The following is a 16,532-nucleotide window of genomic DNA, read 5'->3' on the forward strand; positions in this document are numbered from 1 at the left end:
TGTTAATGAGTCCTTCCAACCTGAAAGTAAAACTTTCAGCAAAAAAGTGCGTTAAATTTTAAAACAACTAGCAACATTATTTTACAATAGCAGTCTATCTTAAATATGGATAAAAGTGATGGATAAAAGATATATAATCCAAGAATGTAAAGTAAAAAATGAAAGTCACCTTCTCACAATTTCAACTCTGAAGTTACCATTATTAAACATGCCTCCACACATACACAGCCTCCTGAACAGCGATTTGTTACAATTAATGAGTCTGCCCTGACAGACTGGATACAGACTCAAAAGTATGGAATATGTTGCTAAATCTACTCATCCCAACCTTCCCCTCAAGGAGACCCACATTGGATCCCTGGCTGGGGAAGATCCCCTGGAGAAGTGAATCGCTACCTACTCCAATATTCTTGCCTGGAGAATTCTATGGACAGAGGAGCCTGGCACACTACAGCCCATGGGGGTCACAAAGTGTCCCGCACAACTGAGGGACTAACACACTCTCTCACTAACAGTAAAGGACAAATAAGGATAGCAATAATAAATGTTCTTTGTAGAAAATCTAAAAATAAAGAAAAGGAGTAGGAAGAAATTTAGTTTGTCAATCCCAATAACTAGAGTCAACACTTTTCACGTGGTGAATTGAATTTCAGACTGTAATTTCTACTATTTTAAAGAGCCTACAGATAGAAATTTCCTGTACTGGCAAAGCACAAAATACAATGGCTATGCCGGTAAACAATTCCCTCATTGTCCTTTTCCTCAGGAATTGAGGTGAGTAATATTTTACCTGTTTGGATTTTTGAAAGAGCACGTTAGCATTCTCGTCTCTATGGCAACTCTTTACGTAGTGATTGATAGCGACCGCATCCACTAGAGTCTTTTCATTTGACATTTCCAACCAATCGAGTGGAAGCGGGGGATTAGGGGCGTTTCCACCGGTGCGAGAGCCAACCGCATCTGCCTTCCGTAGGCCGTGCGTCATCAGTCTACGCCAAGGGTACCGTTGACCCCCTCCGTTTAAGGAGAAGTAGTGCTGCTTCCGCGGCAATGAGTTGTGCCCGGGCGTTGGCGGCTTGCTGCCTGTGGCGGCTGCGCACAGGCGCCCTGCAGCCCCTCTCAGGTAAAGGGGAAGCCTGAGCGCGACTGCGCGCGGGGCTGAGGAGCCCAGGAATTTTCGCCTTAGGCTTAGGTCGTAGAGGTCACGGGGGGCAGACGTTCATACGTCACAGGGCTGCGACGGAGGGCGACTGCGCGGCTGGAAAAGCGGCGCGAGGCCTGCAGTCGGCCGCGGAGCCCGCCGGACGGAAAGGGGGTGGGTTTTCCTCAGTTTTCTGGCGAGCCCATTCGGCGTCCGTGCGTTTGGGGGATGACGCAATTTCGCGCCTGTTCTGTGACGTCACTGCAGGTGTGGTAGGCGTTCCGAATTGAGGAGAGTTGGCAACCTTGAAAGTTTAGTTTCCTAGGGCGGGGGTGGGGGGGGGGGGTAGTCCTCGTAGCTTTCGCTTATGACCTTGTAGGTGGCCCTACGACCGGCAGAGTGGGTTTCCTCCCGTACGCCCGCCCCACTCCGGAGCCGGTTAGAAACGCAGATTCTCAGATCGCTCCTCTAACCTACCGGATCTTAACAAGACCTTGGAATGACTCGTGTGCATTTGCAAGTTAGAGAAGCACCGGAATGTTGGAAGGAGCATCGAATTGGAGTAGGGAGACTTGGGCTTAGATTCTGACTCGTCTTTTCCTCATTTATCTGAGCTGCCTCAGAAAATTGTGAGGTCATTTTCTCAAAGTTAAACCATGCGTGTACCACCTTCAGGATTTTTGCTTAATAACTGTACCATTGATATTTTACCACTGATACTACTAGAGTGTTTTTTTTTTTTTTTTTTTAATTTCCCTAGACCATATTCCTTTTTAAAATCAGAACACTGGAAACTAGATCCCTAGGTAAACGGAAAACCTGTATTTCTTGTCCCAAGAAAAAAATCATAAAAGTACGCTGAAAACAAGTTATTGTATTAGATACTGTTGTCTACCAAGGTTTGAACTCAAGCCCATCTTTTTTCTCGAAAGAAAGGAAAATTAACAAGTGTTAGGAAGATTTTAAGATATGTCAGCTGTAAACTGAGACAGTCTCCTTGATAAAATCAAAAGAGTTGGAAGAGAGTCAGTTAAGTTGCTCAGTCGTGTGTGCGACTCTTTGCGACCCCATGGACTGCAGCACACCAGGCTTCCCCTGTCCATCACCAACTCCGGGAGATTGCTTAGACTCATGTCCATTGAGTCAGTGATGTTATCCAATCATCTCATCCTCTGTCGTCCCCTTCTGCCTTCAGTCTTTCCCAGCGTCAGGGTCCTTTCCAGTGAATCAGTTCTTCACATCATGTGGCCAAAGTATTGTGGAGTTTCAGCTTCAGCATCTGTCCTTCCAATGAATATTCACTACTGATTTCCTTTAGGATGGACTGGTTGGATCTCCTTGCAGTCCAAGGGACTCTCAAAAGTCTTCTCCAACACCACAGTTCAAAAGCATCAATTCTTCAGCGCTCAGCTTTCTTTATGGTCCAACTCTCACATCCATACATGACTACTGGAAGAACCATACCTTTGACTAGACAGACCTTTGTTGGCAGGGTAACTTCTCTGCTTTTTAATATGCTGTCTAGGTTGGTCATAGCTTTCCTTCCAAGGAGCAAGTGTCTTTTAATTTCATGGCTGCAGTCACCATCTGCAGTTGTTTTGGAGCCCATGAAAATAAAGTCTTTCAGTGTTTCCATTGTTTCCACATCTGTTTGCCATGAAGTGATGGGACCAGAAACCATGATCTTAGTTTTCTGAATGTTGAGTTTTAAGCCAGCTTTTTCACTCTTCTCTTTCACTTTCATCAAGAGGCTCTTTAGTTCTTTGCTTTCTGCCATAAGGGTGGTGTCGTCTGTGTATCTGAGTTTATTGATATTTCTCCTGGCAATCTTGATTCCAGCTTGTGCTTCATCCATCCTGGCATTTCGCATAATGTACTCTGCATTTAAGTTAAATGAGCAGAGTGACAATATACAGCCTTGACATACTTCTTTCCCAATTTGGAACCAGTCTGTTATTCCATGTCCAGTTCTAACTGTTGCTTCTTGACCTGCATATAGGTTTCTATATGTGTATGGAAGATAATCATAGCAACTTAAGATCTTTTCATATACAAATTGAAATCTCGTAGGTGTCATCACTGGTATATGTTTCACATTTTAGGAAATCACAAATAGAAAATGATGCACTTGAGAGCTTTTAGCACTGGGCCTCAATTTTATTATTTCTCAGTTTTAAAGTGTGTGACAGTGCAGGCAAAACTCAGGATTGTTGAAGATGAATTTTAATGCTCCTTCATTCTTTTTCACTTGTAGTTACTTGCGTCCTGTATCTTTTTATCTTCATGATAACTCAGAAAGGTATTGTTATTGTGTTTCCCCAAAAAAGAATATAACCACATTGTTCCCAATTTTATATGTAAGAAATGGCAATTCGGAATTGTCAAAAGTCTGTGTTAGAGACAAGATAGGTATTTTCTGATTCTAGTTCTGTGCCCTGTCTATGGTCCATCTCATACTTTTTTTTTTTCCATTATGATTTATTACTAGATATTGAATATAGTTTCCTGTGCTATATAGTAGGACCTTGTTTATCTATTCTTTTTAGTGTGGACCATTTTTTACGTCTTTATTGAATTTGTTGCAATATTGTTTCTGCCTTATGTTTTGGTTTTTGGCGGAAGGAATGTGAGATCTTAAATCCCTGACCAGAGTTCAAACCCACACCCCTGCACTGGAAGGCAGAGTTTTAACCACTGGCCCACTAGGGAAGGCCCTTATCTATTTTATAGAGAGTAGCTTGTATCTGTTAATTCCAGATTCCTAATTTATCCTTCCCCCACCCCATCTCCCCTTTGGTAACCAAAAGTTTGTTTTCTACGTGAGTCTGTTTCTTAAATAAGTTCTTTTGTAAATTTCTTAGTTCTCATTTTAGATTCCACACATAAGTGGTATCACCTGGTATTTGTGTTTCTCTGCCTTCATTTAGTATGATAATCTCTAGATCCATGCATGTTGCTGCAAATGGCATTATTTCACTCTTTATGAGTGAGCAGTGTTCCATTGTGTGTGTGTGAGTGTGTGTAGATAGACCACATCTTCTTTGTCCATTCATCTGTCAATGGACGTTTAGTATGCTTCCATCTCTTGGCTGTTGTGAATAGTCTGCTTTGAACATTGGGGTGCGTGTGTCTTTTCCAGTTATAGTTTTGTCCAGGTATATGCCCAGAAGTGGTATTACTGGATCATATGGCAACTCTGTTTTTAGTTTTTTGAGGAACCAGCATACTGTTCTCCATAGTGGCTCTACCAGTTTACATTCTTAACCAACAGTGTACCAGGGTTCCCTTTTTTCCACACCCTCTCCAGCATTTGTTATTTGTAGACTTTTTAATGATGGCCATTCTGACTGACTGGTATGAGGTAGTACCTCATTGTAGTTTTGATTTGCGTTTTTCTAATTAGCAGTGTTGAGCGTCTTTTCATGTGTCTATTGGCTATTTGTAATATCTTCTTCGGAGAAATGTCTATTTAGATCTTCTACCTGTTTTTTTTAGTGGGTTGTTTGGTTTTTTTTTTTTTTTTTTTTGTGTGTGTTTTTTTTGAGTTGTATGAATTGTTGGTATAATTTGGAAATTAAGCCCTTGTTGGCTGCATTGTTTGCAAATATTTTCTGTCTGAAGGTTGTCTTTGCATTTTCCTTTGCTGTGCAAAAGCTTATAAGTTTGATTAGGTCCTATTTGTTTTTGCTTTCATTTCTATTGCCTTGGGAGACTGATCTAAGAAAACATTGGTACTGTTTATATCAGAGAATGTTTTGCCTATTTTCGCTTTTACGAGTTTTGTGGTGTCCTGTCTTATTTATTTATAACTTACATTTTGAGTTATTTTTGTGTATGCTATGAGAGCATGTTCTAACTTGATTTATATGTGGCTGTCCAGCTTTCCCAACACTACTTGCTGGAGAGACTGTTTTTTTCTCATTGTATAGTCTTGCCTCCTTTATCAAAGATTAACTGGCTAGGTGTGTGGGTTTATTTCTGGGCTCTCTGTTCTGTTCAGTTGATCCATTTGTCTCTTTTTGTGCCAGTGCCACATTTTTTTGATTACTGTAGCTTTGGAGTATTGTCTGAAATCCGGGAGGATTATTCTTCCAGCTTTATTCTTTTTTCTCAGGCTTGCTTTGGCAATTCTAAGTCTTTATGGTTCCATACAAATTTCATGATTATTTTTTCTAGTTCTGTGAAAAATGTCATGGGTAATTTGATAGGGGTCACATTAAATCTGTAGATTACTTTGGATAGTATGGCCATTTAAATGATATCTTTGCAATCTAAAAAGCATCCATCCAATACTTTTTAAAGCCACCTTGCAGATGTTGTAACAAGATAGGGATGGCAAATATTACTATACCTCACCCTCCATATATACCTCAAAAAAGGCATTTATTAGGTGCCTGAATCTGGAAAAGTGTTGCAGTGTTAGGGAAAAGTCAAATATGTTTTTAATAGGAATTATAACTCTACCCATCAAAAGTCAGCTGTGTGTTTGAACTCATGCACTTAACCCCTTGCTATTTCTCAGTAAATGATTTCTTAAAAATTAATATTGAGGAATTTCCCAATGGTTCAGTGGTTAGAACTTTGCACTTTCACTGGTGAGGGCCCAGTTCAATGGTTCAGTCCCTGGTCTGGGAATTAAGATCCCACAAGCCACTCAGCTTGGACAAAAAAAAGAAAGGAGTATTGTGTTGTTTTAAAAGTTCTTTCTTATTAACACATTTTGTGGTTGGAGTAACAAAATGAGAGAACAAGGTTATTTTAAGAAGTTGAGTCATCTCATTATTTATTTATTCGTGGCTGTACTGGGTCTCTGTTGCTTTGCACAGGCTTCCTCTCACCGCAGCGCGGGGGCTGCTCTTACCGCAGTTTGAGGGCTTCTCGCTGCAGTGGCTTTTCGTGCTGTGGACACAAGCTGTAGGCGGGTGGGCTTCAGTACTGTGACTTGTAGGCTCTAGAGCGCAGGCTCAGTAGTTGTGACGCACAGGCTTAGTTGCCCTGTGGTGCGTGGGATTTTCCAGAACCAGAGATCGAACCCATGTCCCCTGCATTGGCAGACGGATTCTTAACCACTGGACCGCCAGGGAAAGTCCCATCTCATCATTTTTAATTTTAACTTTTGGACCACATCTTTCTACAAGGAGGCCAGGCCTTGGACTTGGAAAAACTTGGGACAGGTTACCTCGATTTTGTCAAATGTCTCAAATTGTTCTCCACATGGAAACATGGTCATAGAGGGACTTCCCTGGCAGTTAAGACTGTGCACTTCCACTGCAGGGGGCGCAGGTTCGAAGCCTAGTAGGGGAACTAAGATCCTGCATGCAGCATGGCCAAAACAAAGCAAAGGGCCATGGACCACAGTGACCTGCTGTCTGACAACATAGATCTTAGTGGTACCTTACACCTGGCAGAACTTGGAATCCACTCAATTAAGTCAGGCATGCTCAGTGAGATGGAGCAGGTTCTGTGGAAGAATGGCTCAAAGCTGGGACACCATGCTTCAGACCCCCATATCCACTGCTTCTTTGTCTAGAGTGAGACATTTAAAATCCTCAGCCTGAAAAGTTCAAATGCACATCTCAGATTTCATCAGGCCTACCCGATCACTTTGTGTCCAAAACACTCAAGCCTTTTTTAATGGGGGGAAAAAAAGGCTATAGATGTATCAGAATGAAACTTTCTACACATTTTGTGGGTATTCCTTAGCCTAAATGAAAGGTATCTATTCAACAGATGGTAGTCATACATAAGAGCCCTGAAACACATCTTGAGATGATACCAATACAGTCAGAGTTCACATTACCAACTAAATGGTCTAAGTCTTTATTTCCATATCTGCAAAATGAGTTAACACCTTATACATCTAAACATGTTATAAAACTCTTCTCTTAGGGGAGAGAACTTTGGGAATGCTCTAATACAAGCCTCAGAGATTATAGTCAAGGTGTTAACTATTTGGAGATTTTTTTAAAAGACAAAATCTAATCTATCCTGAAGAATTCACGTTTTGAAAGCAAAAAGAGTTCAGTTGAATGAAGTACCAGAATGAGATGAAATGTAAGTGCTAGGCTAAATTCTCAAAGTCAGATGCTCACTGGCACAGTTACTTTTAATAAGAGAAATTAAATCTACAGTTCTTAACCTTGGCTGCAGAGAACATTTGTGCACAGAACTTTTTAAAAGCATCATCTCCCAGGGATCAACTGGGGAGGAGCATCCATGATTCTGAGAGCCCCCTAGGGGTTGTGTGCAGCCAGAGTTGGAAAAGAAGCAGGTGTATGAAGTGGGGAAACATGCCCATCCAGAGACAGCTGCCGTGTTAGCTGTCTGGTGAAAAGACACCGTCAGTATTTCTAGATTGACATACACTTCAACTGAAGCCAGGCTCCAGATCTTTAGTTAAATCTTCTGTGTTTTAAATACTGGTAATTAATTTACTTTAAAAAAAAAAAAAGAAAACCTACACACTGCTGTACTTAAAATGGATAACTCACAAAGACCTACTGTATAGCACATGGAATTCTGCTCAGTGTTATGTGGCAGCCTGGATGGTGGGGCGTTTGGGGGAGAATGGTTACATGTGTATGTATGGCTGAGTCCCTTCCCCGTTCACCTGAAAGTATCACATTTTTTGATAATGGGCTATACCCCAGTACAAAATAAGAAGTTTAAAAAACAAAGCTACAAATCACTGCAGGTTAAACAGAGTCCATTTGTAGGCTTCCCCAACCTATGCTATGCTATGCTATGCTATGCTATGCTAAGTCGCTTCAGTCATGTCCGACTCCGTATGACCCCATAGACGGCAGCCCACCAGGCTCCACCATCCCCGAGATTCTCCAGGCAAGAACACTGGAGTGGGTTGCTATTTCCTTCTCCAATGCATGAAAGAGAAAAATAAAACTGAAGTCACTCAGTCCTGTCCGACTTTCAGCAACCCCATGGACTGCAGCCCACCAGGCCCCTCTGTCCATGGGATTTTCCAGGCAAGAGCACCGAAGTGGGGTGCCATTGCCCTCTCCATGGGGAGCTTATTTGTGACCTTTGCTGTAAGATGCCTCTTTCTTCTATGAAAGGAATCATCTCAATTTTACCTGAGAGTAACGGAGAATAAACACTTGCATTGCAGCTTATGGAAGAAGAATCAGTGTCAGATTTTGCAGTTCGGGAATGACCTTAGACAATATCAATAGGAAAGCTGTGGATCGAATAATCCGGGTGGATCATGCAGGTGAATATGGAGCGAACCGCATCTATGCAGGGCAGATGGCCGTCCTGGGTCGGACAAGCGTCGGGCCGGTCATTCAGGTGGGCACGTCTTTATCTCAGTGATGAATCACATCGGGTCATGCAATGTCAAGGGAGGTACTGTTGTCCCCAAGAGAGGAAAAATTGGTTGTGGGATGGCGGTGGAGGAGTAAAAAGCGTATATTCTTTTTTATAAACCGCAGACAGACATAAGCAGATTTATAGTACATAAACAAATACACACTCTTGCTGTAGTATTAAAATTTTGTGGCGGGGAGCAATAAAAAAGGACTAAGAGTCACTGCATCAACTCAAAACACCGGTTGTAAGACCTTGGGGTCCCACCCCTAGTGGAGCCCAGTGGGGATATTTGATATTTTATACTGAGGGGCAGATCGGACAGGCCTGGGCTTCATAGTCACACAGAGCGAAGTTCCCATTCCAGCTCTGTCCCACCTCCTACCTCTGTGAGCTTGAGGAAGTCCCATGACGTGTTCCGTGTCTGCAAAATGAGCTGACAAAACGTCATTCAGTTTTGGTGAAGAGTAAATGAGCTGGTGTAGAGCAGCGAATACCATGCCTGGCATGTAGTAGCCACTTAGCACAAGTTAAATGGCCTGCTCTGAGTACTCGGGCAAATTACCTAACCTCTCTGTGCCTCACTTCTTTCATCTGTATAGTGAGGATAATGATAGTTTGTCCTTCACAAAGCTATTTGATAGTACCTGGCTATGGGACATACTCTTACGTGTTAGCTCTTACGATCATTCTTCCTTTTTCCTTTGATGTAAATGATACATTTCTGGCTGTCTGAAAGGAAATCATATAAAGGGTAATATTCTGCCCTCCTAAATTCTGAAATGGGCTACGCATCTCATGTCTTTGGGGTGTGGCCCCTTGTCCTTGAATAGGCGCACTGTGGATCTGAGCTGCTTCTGCCGGCTCTGCGGTTCGGACTCTGCTTGTCTGGAATGGAGATAACAGACACTTCTCTTGGTTTGCTGTCTCTCTTCCCCGTAATCTGATGTTTAGGGCTTTTCCTTTGATGATTCAAGGGGACTGGGGGAAGTAGCAGTTCCCATCATTCTCCCCATTGTGCTTCCTTTACCCACGTGAACACAGCATGTGGCTTCCTTATTACGTAGCAGGTGGTCTCTCTGAAATGTCTTTGTTTTTATGTTTCTTACAGAAAATGTGGGATCAAGAAAAGGACCACTTGAAAAAGTTCAATGAGCTGATGGTTGCATTCAGGGTGCGGCCGACCGTTCTCATGCCCTTTTGGAACGTGGTGGGGTTTGCGCTGGGTGCGTGTCTATCTCGGAGAGCCCGTGTGAGCTTAGGGATCTGGGATGGCTGAATCACTAAATAACCCCTCTACAATTCTTGCTGTGTCCCCTTACAACCTTTAAGTTTACTTAATATTTTTCTAAAGTTAAATTGATTTTTTTTTGCTTAAATTTATTTAAGATAGAACCTTAAAATCAGTACTTTTATAAATAGAAGATACATTGAAAATAACTACAACAGAGAGGGAAAAGGCTAGAGTAATTTGACTGGCCAGATGAAGTTCCCTGATGAAGGTTCTAAACTTGGGATCTGCTCACTCTTAAAAAGAGAGTCAGGGAACTCCCTGGCAGTTCAGTGGTTAGGACTCAGCGCTTTCATTGCTGAGGGCCCAGGTTCCAGCCCTGGTTGGGGAACGAAGATCCCACAAGCCCTGAGGCACAGCCAAAAGAAAAAAAAAAAAAACACAAAAATAAAAAGGGAGAGTCAGTGATACAGAAGAACCCAAGAACCCCAGTGAAGACTCGCTCCTGCCATTATCAGAAGGTTAGAAAAAGCACTCAAAGAACATTCTTACACTGTCATCTGGCACCATGGTTTTCAAGGATGGCAGGTTGCTCCTGAGGACACTTGGCAACATCTAGAGACAGTTTTGGTTGTTGCAACTGGGGATGCCACTGGCACCTAGTGGGTAAATGTCAGGGATCCCGCTAAGCATCCTACCACGTTCAGGACACTCCTGCACAACAAGGAATTGCCCAGCCCCAGGGTGCCAGGCGACAAACCCTGACCTGGTCTCCATCCCCAGTGGTATCAACCCCATCCTTTACCTTCTGGATCTGACCATTCCAGGCGCCGGAACTGCCCTGCTTGGGAAGGAGGGCGCCATGGCCTGCACAGTGGCCGTGGAAGAGTCCATCGCACACCACTACAACAACCAGATCAGGACGCTGATGGAGAAGGAGCCTGAAAAATACGAGGAGCTTCTGCAGGTATCGGACCACGCTCTGGAAGGGACTGCCAGGGGGAAAGGGCAGATACGCAGTTTGGTAAGAGGAACAAAATGGAATGTTAGGGACTAGCACTGCCTTAGAAACTTGAGGCAGCACCTCATTTGAAGGGCGTGCACACTGAGGCAGCTGAAGCTATGGGCCGTGTCACGTGCTCGGGCGGAGCTGGTACTGAAACCCGAGTTTCCTGAGCCCACACCTGTATTCTCTCTGCCTCTGGGTCATTGTTGGATCCTGAGCGAAGGCCATGAGCACAGATCCTTCAGATTAAATAAACGAATGTACTCAGAATAATAAGTAAATATCCTCAGAAATTTTCTACAGAAAATAAGGGAACTGTTTAATTTTTTTTTAAGTCTAAGTCAGTGGCCACCCACCTGTCTCTGTAAATAAGTTTTTCTGGAACACAGCTGCACTCATTTGTCTGTGTGTCCATGGCTGTTGTCCCCTCTAGGGTGGCAGAGTTGAGTCATTGTGACAGGGACCTTATAGCCCGAGAAACCTGAAGTACTGCCTCTGGCCCTTTGCAGGAAAAGTCTGCCTACCCGTGTCTTAGATGGCAGCATGAGGCTTTGGCCACCAGAGTAAGTTTGAACAGTGGGGAGTTGGAAGGCTGATTTGTTTCAATTTCTTTTTATTTAACCAGGTGATCAAGAAATTTCGGGATGAAGAGCTTGAGCACCATGACATAGGCCTCGAACATGACGCAGAACTGGTAGGGACCCATCTTTACTGTTTGCTTGTAGTGGTACTTTATTTGGAAGGTTGAGGCACAGGAACATTTCTGTTTCCAGAAAGTTATAAAACCACCGTCAGAGAAAGAGAACCCATATCGGTCAGTTCACTTCAGTCGCTCAGTTGTGCCCACTCTTTGCGACCCCATGGACTGCAGCACGCCAGGCCTCCCTGTCCATCACCAGCTCCCGGAGCGTGCTCAGCTCAGGTCCATTGATGTCCAGGCCGTGATGGCATCCAGTCATCTCACCCTCTGTCGTCCACTTCTCCTCTCACCTTCAGTCATCATCAAGCATCAGGGTCTTTTCCAAAGAATCATTCTTCACATCAGGTAGCCAAAGTATTGGAGTTTCAGCTTTAGCATCATTCCTTCCAAAGAACACCCACAAAGTGATCTCCTTCAGAATGGACTGGTTGGATCTCCTTGCAGTCCAAGGGACTCTCAAGAGTCTTCTCCAACACCACAGTTCAAAAGCATCAATTCTTCAATGCTCAGCTTTCTTTATAGTCCAACTCTCACATCCGTACATGACTACTGGAAAAACCATAGCTTTGACCAGATGGACCTTTGTTGGCAAAGTACTGTCTCTACTTTTTAATATGCTACTTAGGTTGGTCATAGCTTTTCTTCTAAGGAACAAGCATCTTTTAATTTCACGGCTGCACTCCCCATCTGCAGTGATTTTGGAGCCCCCCAAAATAAACTCTATCACTGTTTCCATTGTTTCCCTATCTATTTGCCATGACAGGATAGGACCGGGTGCCATGATTTTAGTTTTCTGAATCTTGAGTTTTAAGCCAGCTTTTTCATTGTCCTCTTTCACTTTCATCAAGAGGCTGTTTAGTTCTTCTTTGTTTTCTGCCATAAGGGTGGTGTCATATGCATATCTGAGGTTATTGATATTTCTCCCAGCAATCTTGATTCCAGCTTGTGCTTCATTCAGCCTGGCATTTCACATGATGTACTCTGTATATAAGTTAAATAAGCAGGGTAACAATATACAGCCTTGATGTACTCCTTTCCCAAACTGGAACCAGTCTGTGTTCTATGTCCGGTTCTAACTGTTGCTTCCTGACCTGCATACAGATTTCTTAGGAGGCAGGTCAGGTGGTCTGGTATTCCCATCTCTTGAAGAATTTTCCACAGTTTATTGTGATCCACACAGCCAAAGGCTTTGGCATAGTCAGTAAAGCAGAAATAGATGTTTTTCTGGAATTCTTTTGCTTTTTCGATGATCCAACGGCTGTTGGCAATTTGATCTTTGGTTCCTCTGCCTTTTCTTAATCCAGCTTGAACATCTGGAAGTTCTCGGTTCATGTACTGTTGAAGCCTGGCTTGGTGAATTTTGAGCATCACTTTGCTAGTATGTGAGATAAATGCAATTGTGTGGTAGTTTGAGCATTCTTTGGTATTGTGTTTCTTTGAGATTGGAATGAAAACTAACCTTTTCCAGTCCTGTGGCCACTGCTGAGTTATCCAAATGTGCTGGCATGTTGAGTACAGCACTTTAAAAGCATCATCTTTTAGGATTTGAAATAGCTCAACTGGAATTCCATCACCTCCACTAACTTTGTTCATAGTGATGTATCCTAAGGCCCACTTGACTTCGCATTCCAGGGTGTCTGGATCTAGGTGAGTGATCACACCATCGTGGTTATCTGGGTCATGAAAATCTTTTTTGTATAGTTCTGTGTATAGTTCTCCTTGCCACCTCTTCTTAATATCTTCTGCATCAGTTAGATCCATACCGTTTCTGTCCTTTATTGTGCCCATCTTTGCATGAAATATTCCCTTGGTATCTCTGATTTTCTTGAAGAGATCTCTAGTCTTTCCCATTCTATTGTTTTCCTTTATTTCTTTTCATTGATCACTGAGAAAGCCTTTCTTATCTCTCCTTGCTATTCTTTGGAATTCTGCATTCAGATGGGAATATCTTTCCTTTTCTCCTTTGCCTTTCACTTCTCTTCTTTTCTAAGCTATTTGTGAGGCATCCTCAGACAACTATTTTGCCTTTTTGCATTTCTTTTTCTTGGGGATGGTCTTGATCACTGCCTCCTGTACAATGTCACGAACCTCTGTCCATAGTTCTTCAGGCACTCTGTCTATCAGATCTAATCCCTTGAATCTGTTTGTCACTTCCACTGTGTAATCATAAGAGATTTGATTTAGGTCATACCTGAATGGTCTAGTAGTTTTCCCTGCTTTCTTCAATTTAAGTCTGAATTTGGCAATAAGGAGTTCATGATCTGACCCACAGTCAGCTCCCAGTCTTGTTTTTGCTGACTGTGTAGAGCTTCTCCATCTTTGGCTGCAAAGAATATAATCAGTCTGATTTCGGTATTGACCATCTGGTGATGTCCATGTGTAGAGTTGTCTCTTGTGTTGTTGGAAGAGAGTGTTTGCTATAACCAGTGTGTTCTCTTGGCAAAACTCTGTTAGCCTTTGCCCTGCTTCATTTTGTACTCCAAGGCCAAATTTGCCTGTTACTCTAGGTATCTCTTGACTTCCTACTTTTGCATTCCAATCCCCTGTGATGAAGAGGACATCTTTTTTTGGTGTTAGTTCTACAAAGTCTTGTAGGTCTTCATAGAACCATTCAACTTCAGATTCTTATGCATTAGTGATTGGGGCAAAGGCTTGGATTACTGCGATATTGAATGGTTTGCCTTGGAAATGAACAGAGATCATTCTGTCGTTTTTGAGATTGCACCCAAGTACTACGTTTCAGACGCTTTTGTTGACTATGAGGGCTACCCCATTTCTGCTAAGGGATTCTTGCCCACAGTAATAGATATAATGGTCATCTGAGTTAAATTCGCCCATTCCGGTCCATTTTAGTTCACTGATTCCTAAATGCCATCTCCTATTTGACTGCTTCCCATTTACCTTGATTCATGGACCTAGCTTTCCAGGTTCCTATGCAAGACTGTTCTTTACAGCATTCGACTTTAGTTCCATCACCAGTTGCATTCACAAGTGAGCATTAATAGAACTGCTTGACAGAAAGCAAGCAAAAGCCTTGCTCCCAGCTGGGAATCATTTCTTGCTTCCTTATCCTTTTCCCCAGCACATTCGCTGTTTCCGGTGAGAAGCTGGTTGGGTCAGATGTTTTGGCTGTAGCAAAGGCATTCTAATCTTTTGACAAGTATTTTTTTTTCCCCCTGTTAAAATCATTTCTTAGATCTTATTATTTATCCAGAGAAGTCCCAACCCTGCCATGCTAGACTTGTGCCTTACAATGGAAAGTGAATATAGAACGGATTTCTTTGGTTTGCTTACTGTTGTTTTTTTTAAACAGGCTCCAGCATATGTCGTTCTGAAGAGCGTTATCCAGGCAGGATGCAAAGTGGCGATATATTTATCAGAAAGACTTTAAAGTATGTCCACTTTTCCTTGTGTGTAAAGATAATAGTAATTTAACAGGTGACAGTGGCAGAGAAGGAAATGTACAGTTATTGTCCTGTGACTTTGTTAATAAATTATGAGAGGTTTTTTCGTTAATAAAATTCTCCAGTGTTGGTTGTTCTCTGTGCTGCTTTATGGCCATAAGGCTGACAGTTTACCAGGTGTGTTCAGATGACAGCAAATGAAACTGGTTCTCATTTGGTCTATACATTTTTTTCTAAAGCAACAAGTATGAATCATTAAGAAAGATAACATATCTTTGAGAGAAAAAAAAATGAGTTTACCGGTATCACAAAGTAATTTAAAATAGTGATGTTTAAAATTGACAAAGCAAGACTGTCTAGCCCATCAGGTAAGCAGAAGACTGACATTCTTTTTATTGTGAAATGTGGTTTGAGAGCAGGTTACTCCCATCAGAGAATATACTAAATTGTGGATTATTTGTGAAGTTGAATTATAATCATTTCCTTTAGGTCTGTTCCCTAAAGAATAGACCAAATGAACTATAATTCTCATACTTGGTTGAAATCCTTTATGATTTACAAATTTTAAAATAATTTGTGGAAAAAAAAAAAACACCTAGATTAGTGGTTCTCTTCTCTGGCTGCACATTAGGGTCCCTAAAGAGCCTTTTAGAATTTTTCGGATTGTGAACCAAAAATTCTGACTTAATTAGCGGGGAGCCCAGGATCACAATGGTTTCAAAAGCTCCCAGGTGATTCTAGGCTGAGTACTAGATTGTCCGCTTCTTGTGGTGAAGAATCACGTCCTTGGGTCTTTGCCTCCTGCCTAGCGCCCTGTGTTTAATCGCCGCCTTGCTTCAGGGCGTTCTGTTTTGAAGGACAGCAACACTGGGATAGTTTGGATTAGTCTTCTATGACCTCTCTTTTTTCCTAAACCGAACATGCATTTAATCTTATGTGAGCAAGTGAATCAGTCTTCTGGTTCCAGTTGCAATAAATTAAACATGGGAGAGAAGGGTTGAAGACAACTGAATTCTAAATTCTTGCACTAGGTTACAAACAGATGTCTGTTGAAAGGCCAAGTTTCTACTCAGTTGTTGCACATCTCCATTATCTTATAAATATGCATTTTATTTCCTGTAAAGACAATGAGTTTATTGAGGGCTAAACATCTTTTCTAGTTCCTAGTACACAGTAGGTGCCCATTAAAAGGGAGGGGAGGAAAGGAGATTAGAAAAGGAAGGGAGGGACAAAATGTACTTAAGTAGCTACCAAACTGCTAGGAAAACAGCCTCCGTGGGTGTTCTTCATCTCCTCTGGATCTCAGTGCCAGAGGCGCCCAGGGTACCATCCCTGGCCCTGTTCTGTCCATCATTTTCTTCTTGGTATCTCATCCTGCCTTGAGGCTGACTCCTTCACATTTATATCTCCAGCCTGGATTTCTCATTTTCAAATAGCTATCTGCCTACAAGATCCTCCACTTGGAAGTCAAGAAAGTCCCAAGTTCCACACACCCCAAGCTGAGCTCCCTGCCCTCCCACCCCTAGTCTTGCTTCCCCAGTGGCCTCCCCGTCACAGGGAATGGCAACTCCTTTCTGGTTCTCAGGCCAAAAACTCTACGGTCCCTTTTGACACCTGCCTCTGTTACACTCCCATCAACCAGGACATCCTTTGGGCTCTACCAGATCCTCTTCACTGTCTCAACGGCCGTCACTCAAGTCTCTCTCCCCCTTCCCCCCATCTCTCAC

General features: G+C 42.6%; 1 protein-coding gene across 4 annotated transcripts in view; it reads left to right on the plus strand.

Annotated features, from left to right (window-relative positions):
* The first annotated feature begins 986 nt into the window (after nucleotides 1-986).
* Nucleotides 987-16,532, plus strand: part of COQ7 (coenzyme Q7, hydroxylase) — a 34,985-nt gene continuing 19,439 nt past the window's right edge. Inside the window, exons 1-6 of one of the 4 annotated variants that reach the window (XM_027527400.1) lie at nucleotides 989-1,123; nucleotides 8,268-8,446; nucleotides 9,576-9,690; nucleotides 10,523-10,662; nucleotides 11,327-11,395; nucleotides 14,715-14,940. In XM_027527400.1, coding sequence (XP_027383201.1) covers nucleotides 1,051-1,123; nucleotides 8,268-8,446; nucleotides 9,576-9,690; nucleotides 10,523-10,662; nucleotides 11,327-11,395; nucleotides 14,715-14,792 — 654 coding nt within the window. In that variant the 5' untranslated portion in view covers nucleotides 989-1,050 and the 3' untranslated portion in view covers nucleotides 14,793-14,940. Of the gene's footprint in view, nucleotides 1,124-1,231; nucleotides 1,409-8,267; nucleotides 8,447-9,575; nucleotides 9,691-10,522; nucleotides 10,663-11,326; nucleotides 11,396-14,714; nucleotides 14,941-16,532 lie in introns of those variants that run through there. The other 3 variants (XM_027527402.1, XM_027527403.1, XM_027527401.1) reach the window with 3 other exon arrangements.

Source organism: Bos indicus x Bos taurus, chromosome 25 (genome assembly GCF_003369695.1).
Source record: "Bos indicus x Bos taurus breed Angus x Brahman F1 hybrid chromosome 25, Bos_hybrid_MaternalHap_v2.0, whole genome shotgun sequence".
In the NCBI taxonomy this organism is placed as follows: Eukaryota; Metazoa; Chordata; class Mammalia; order Artiodactyla; family Bovidae; genus Bos; species Bos indicus x Bos taurus.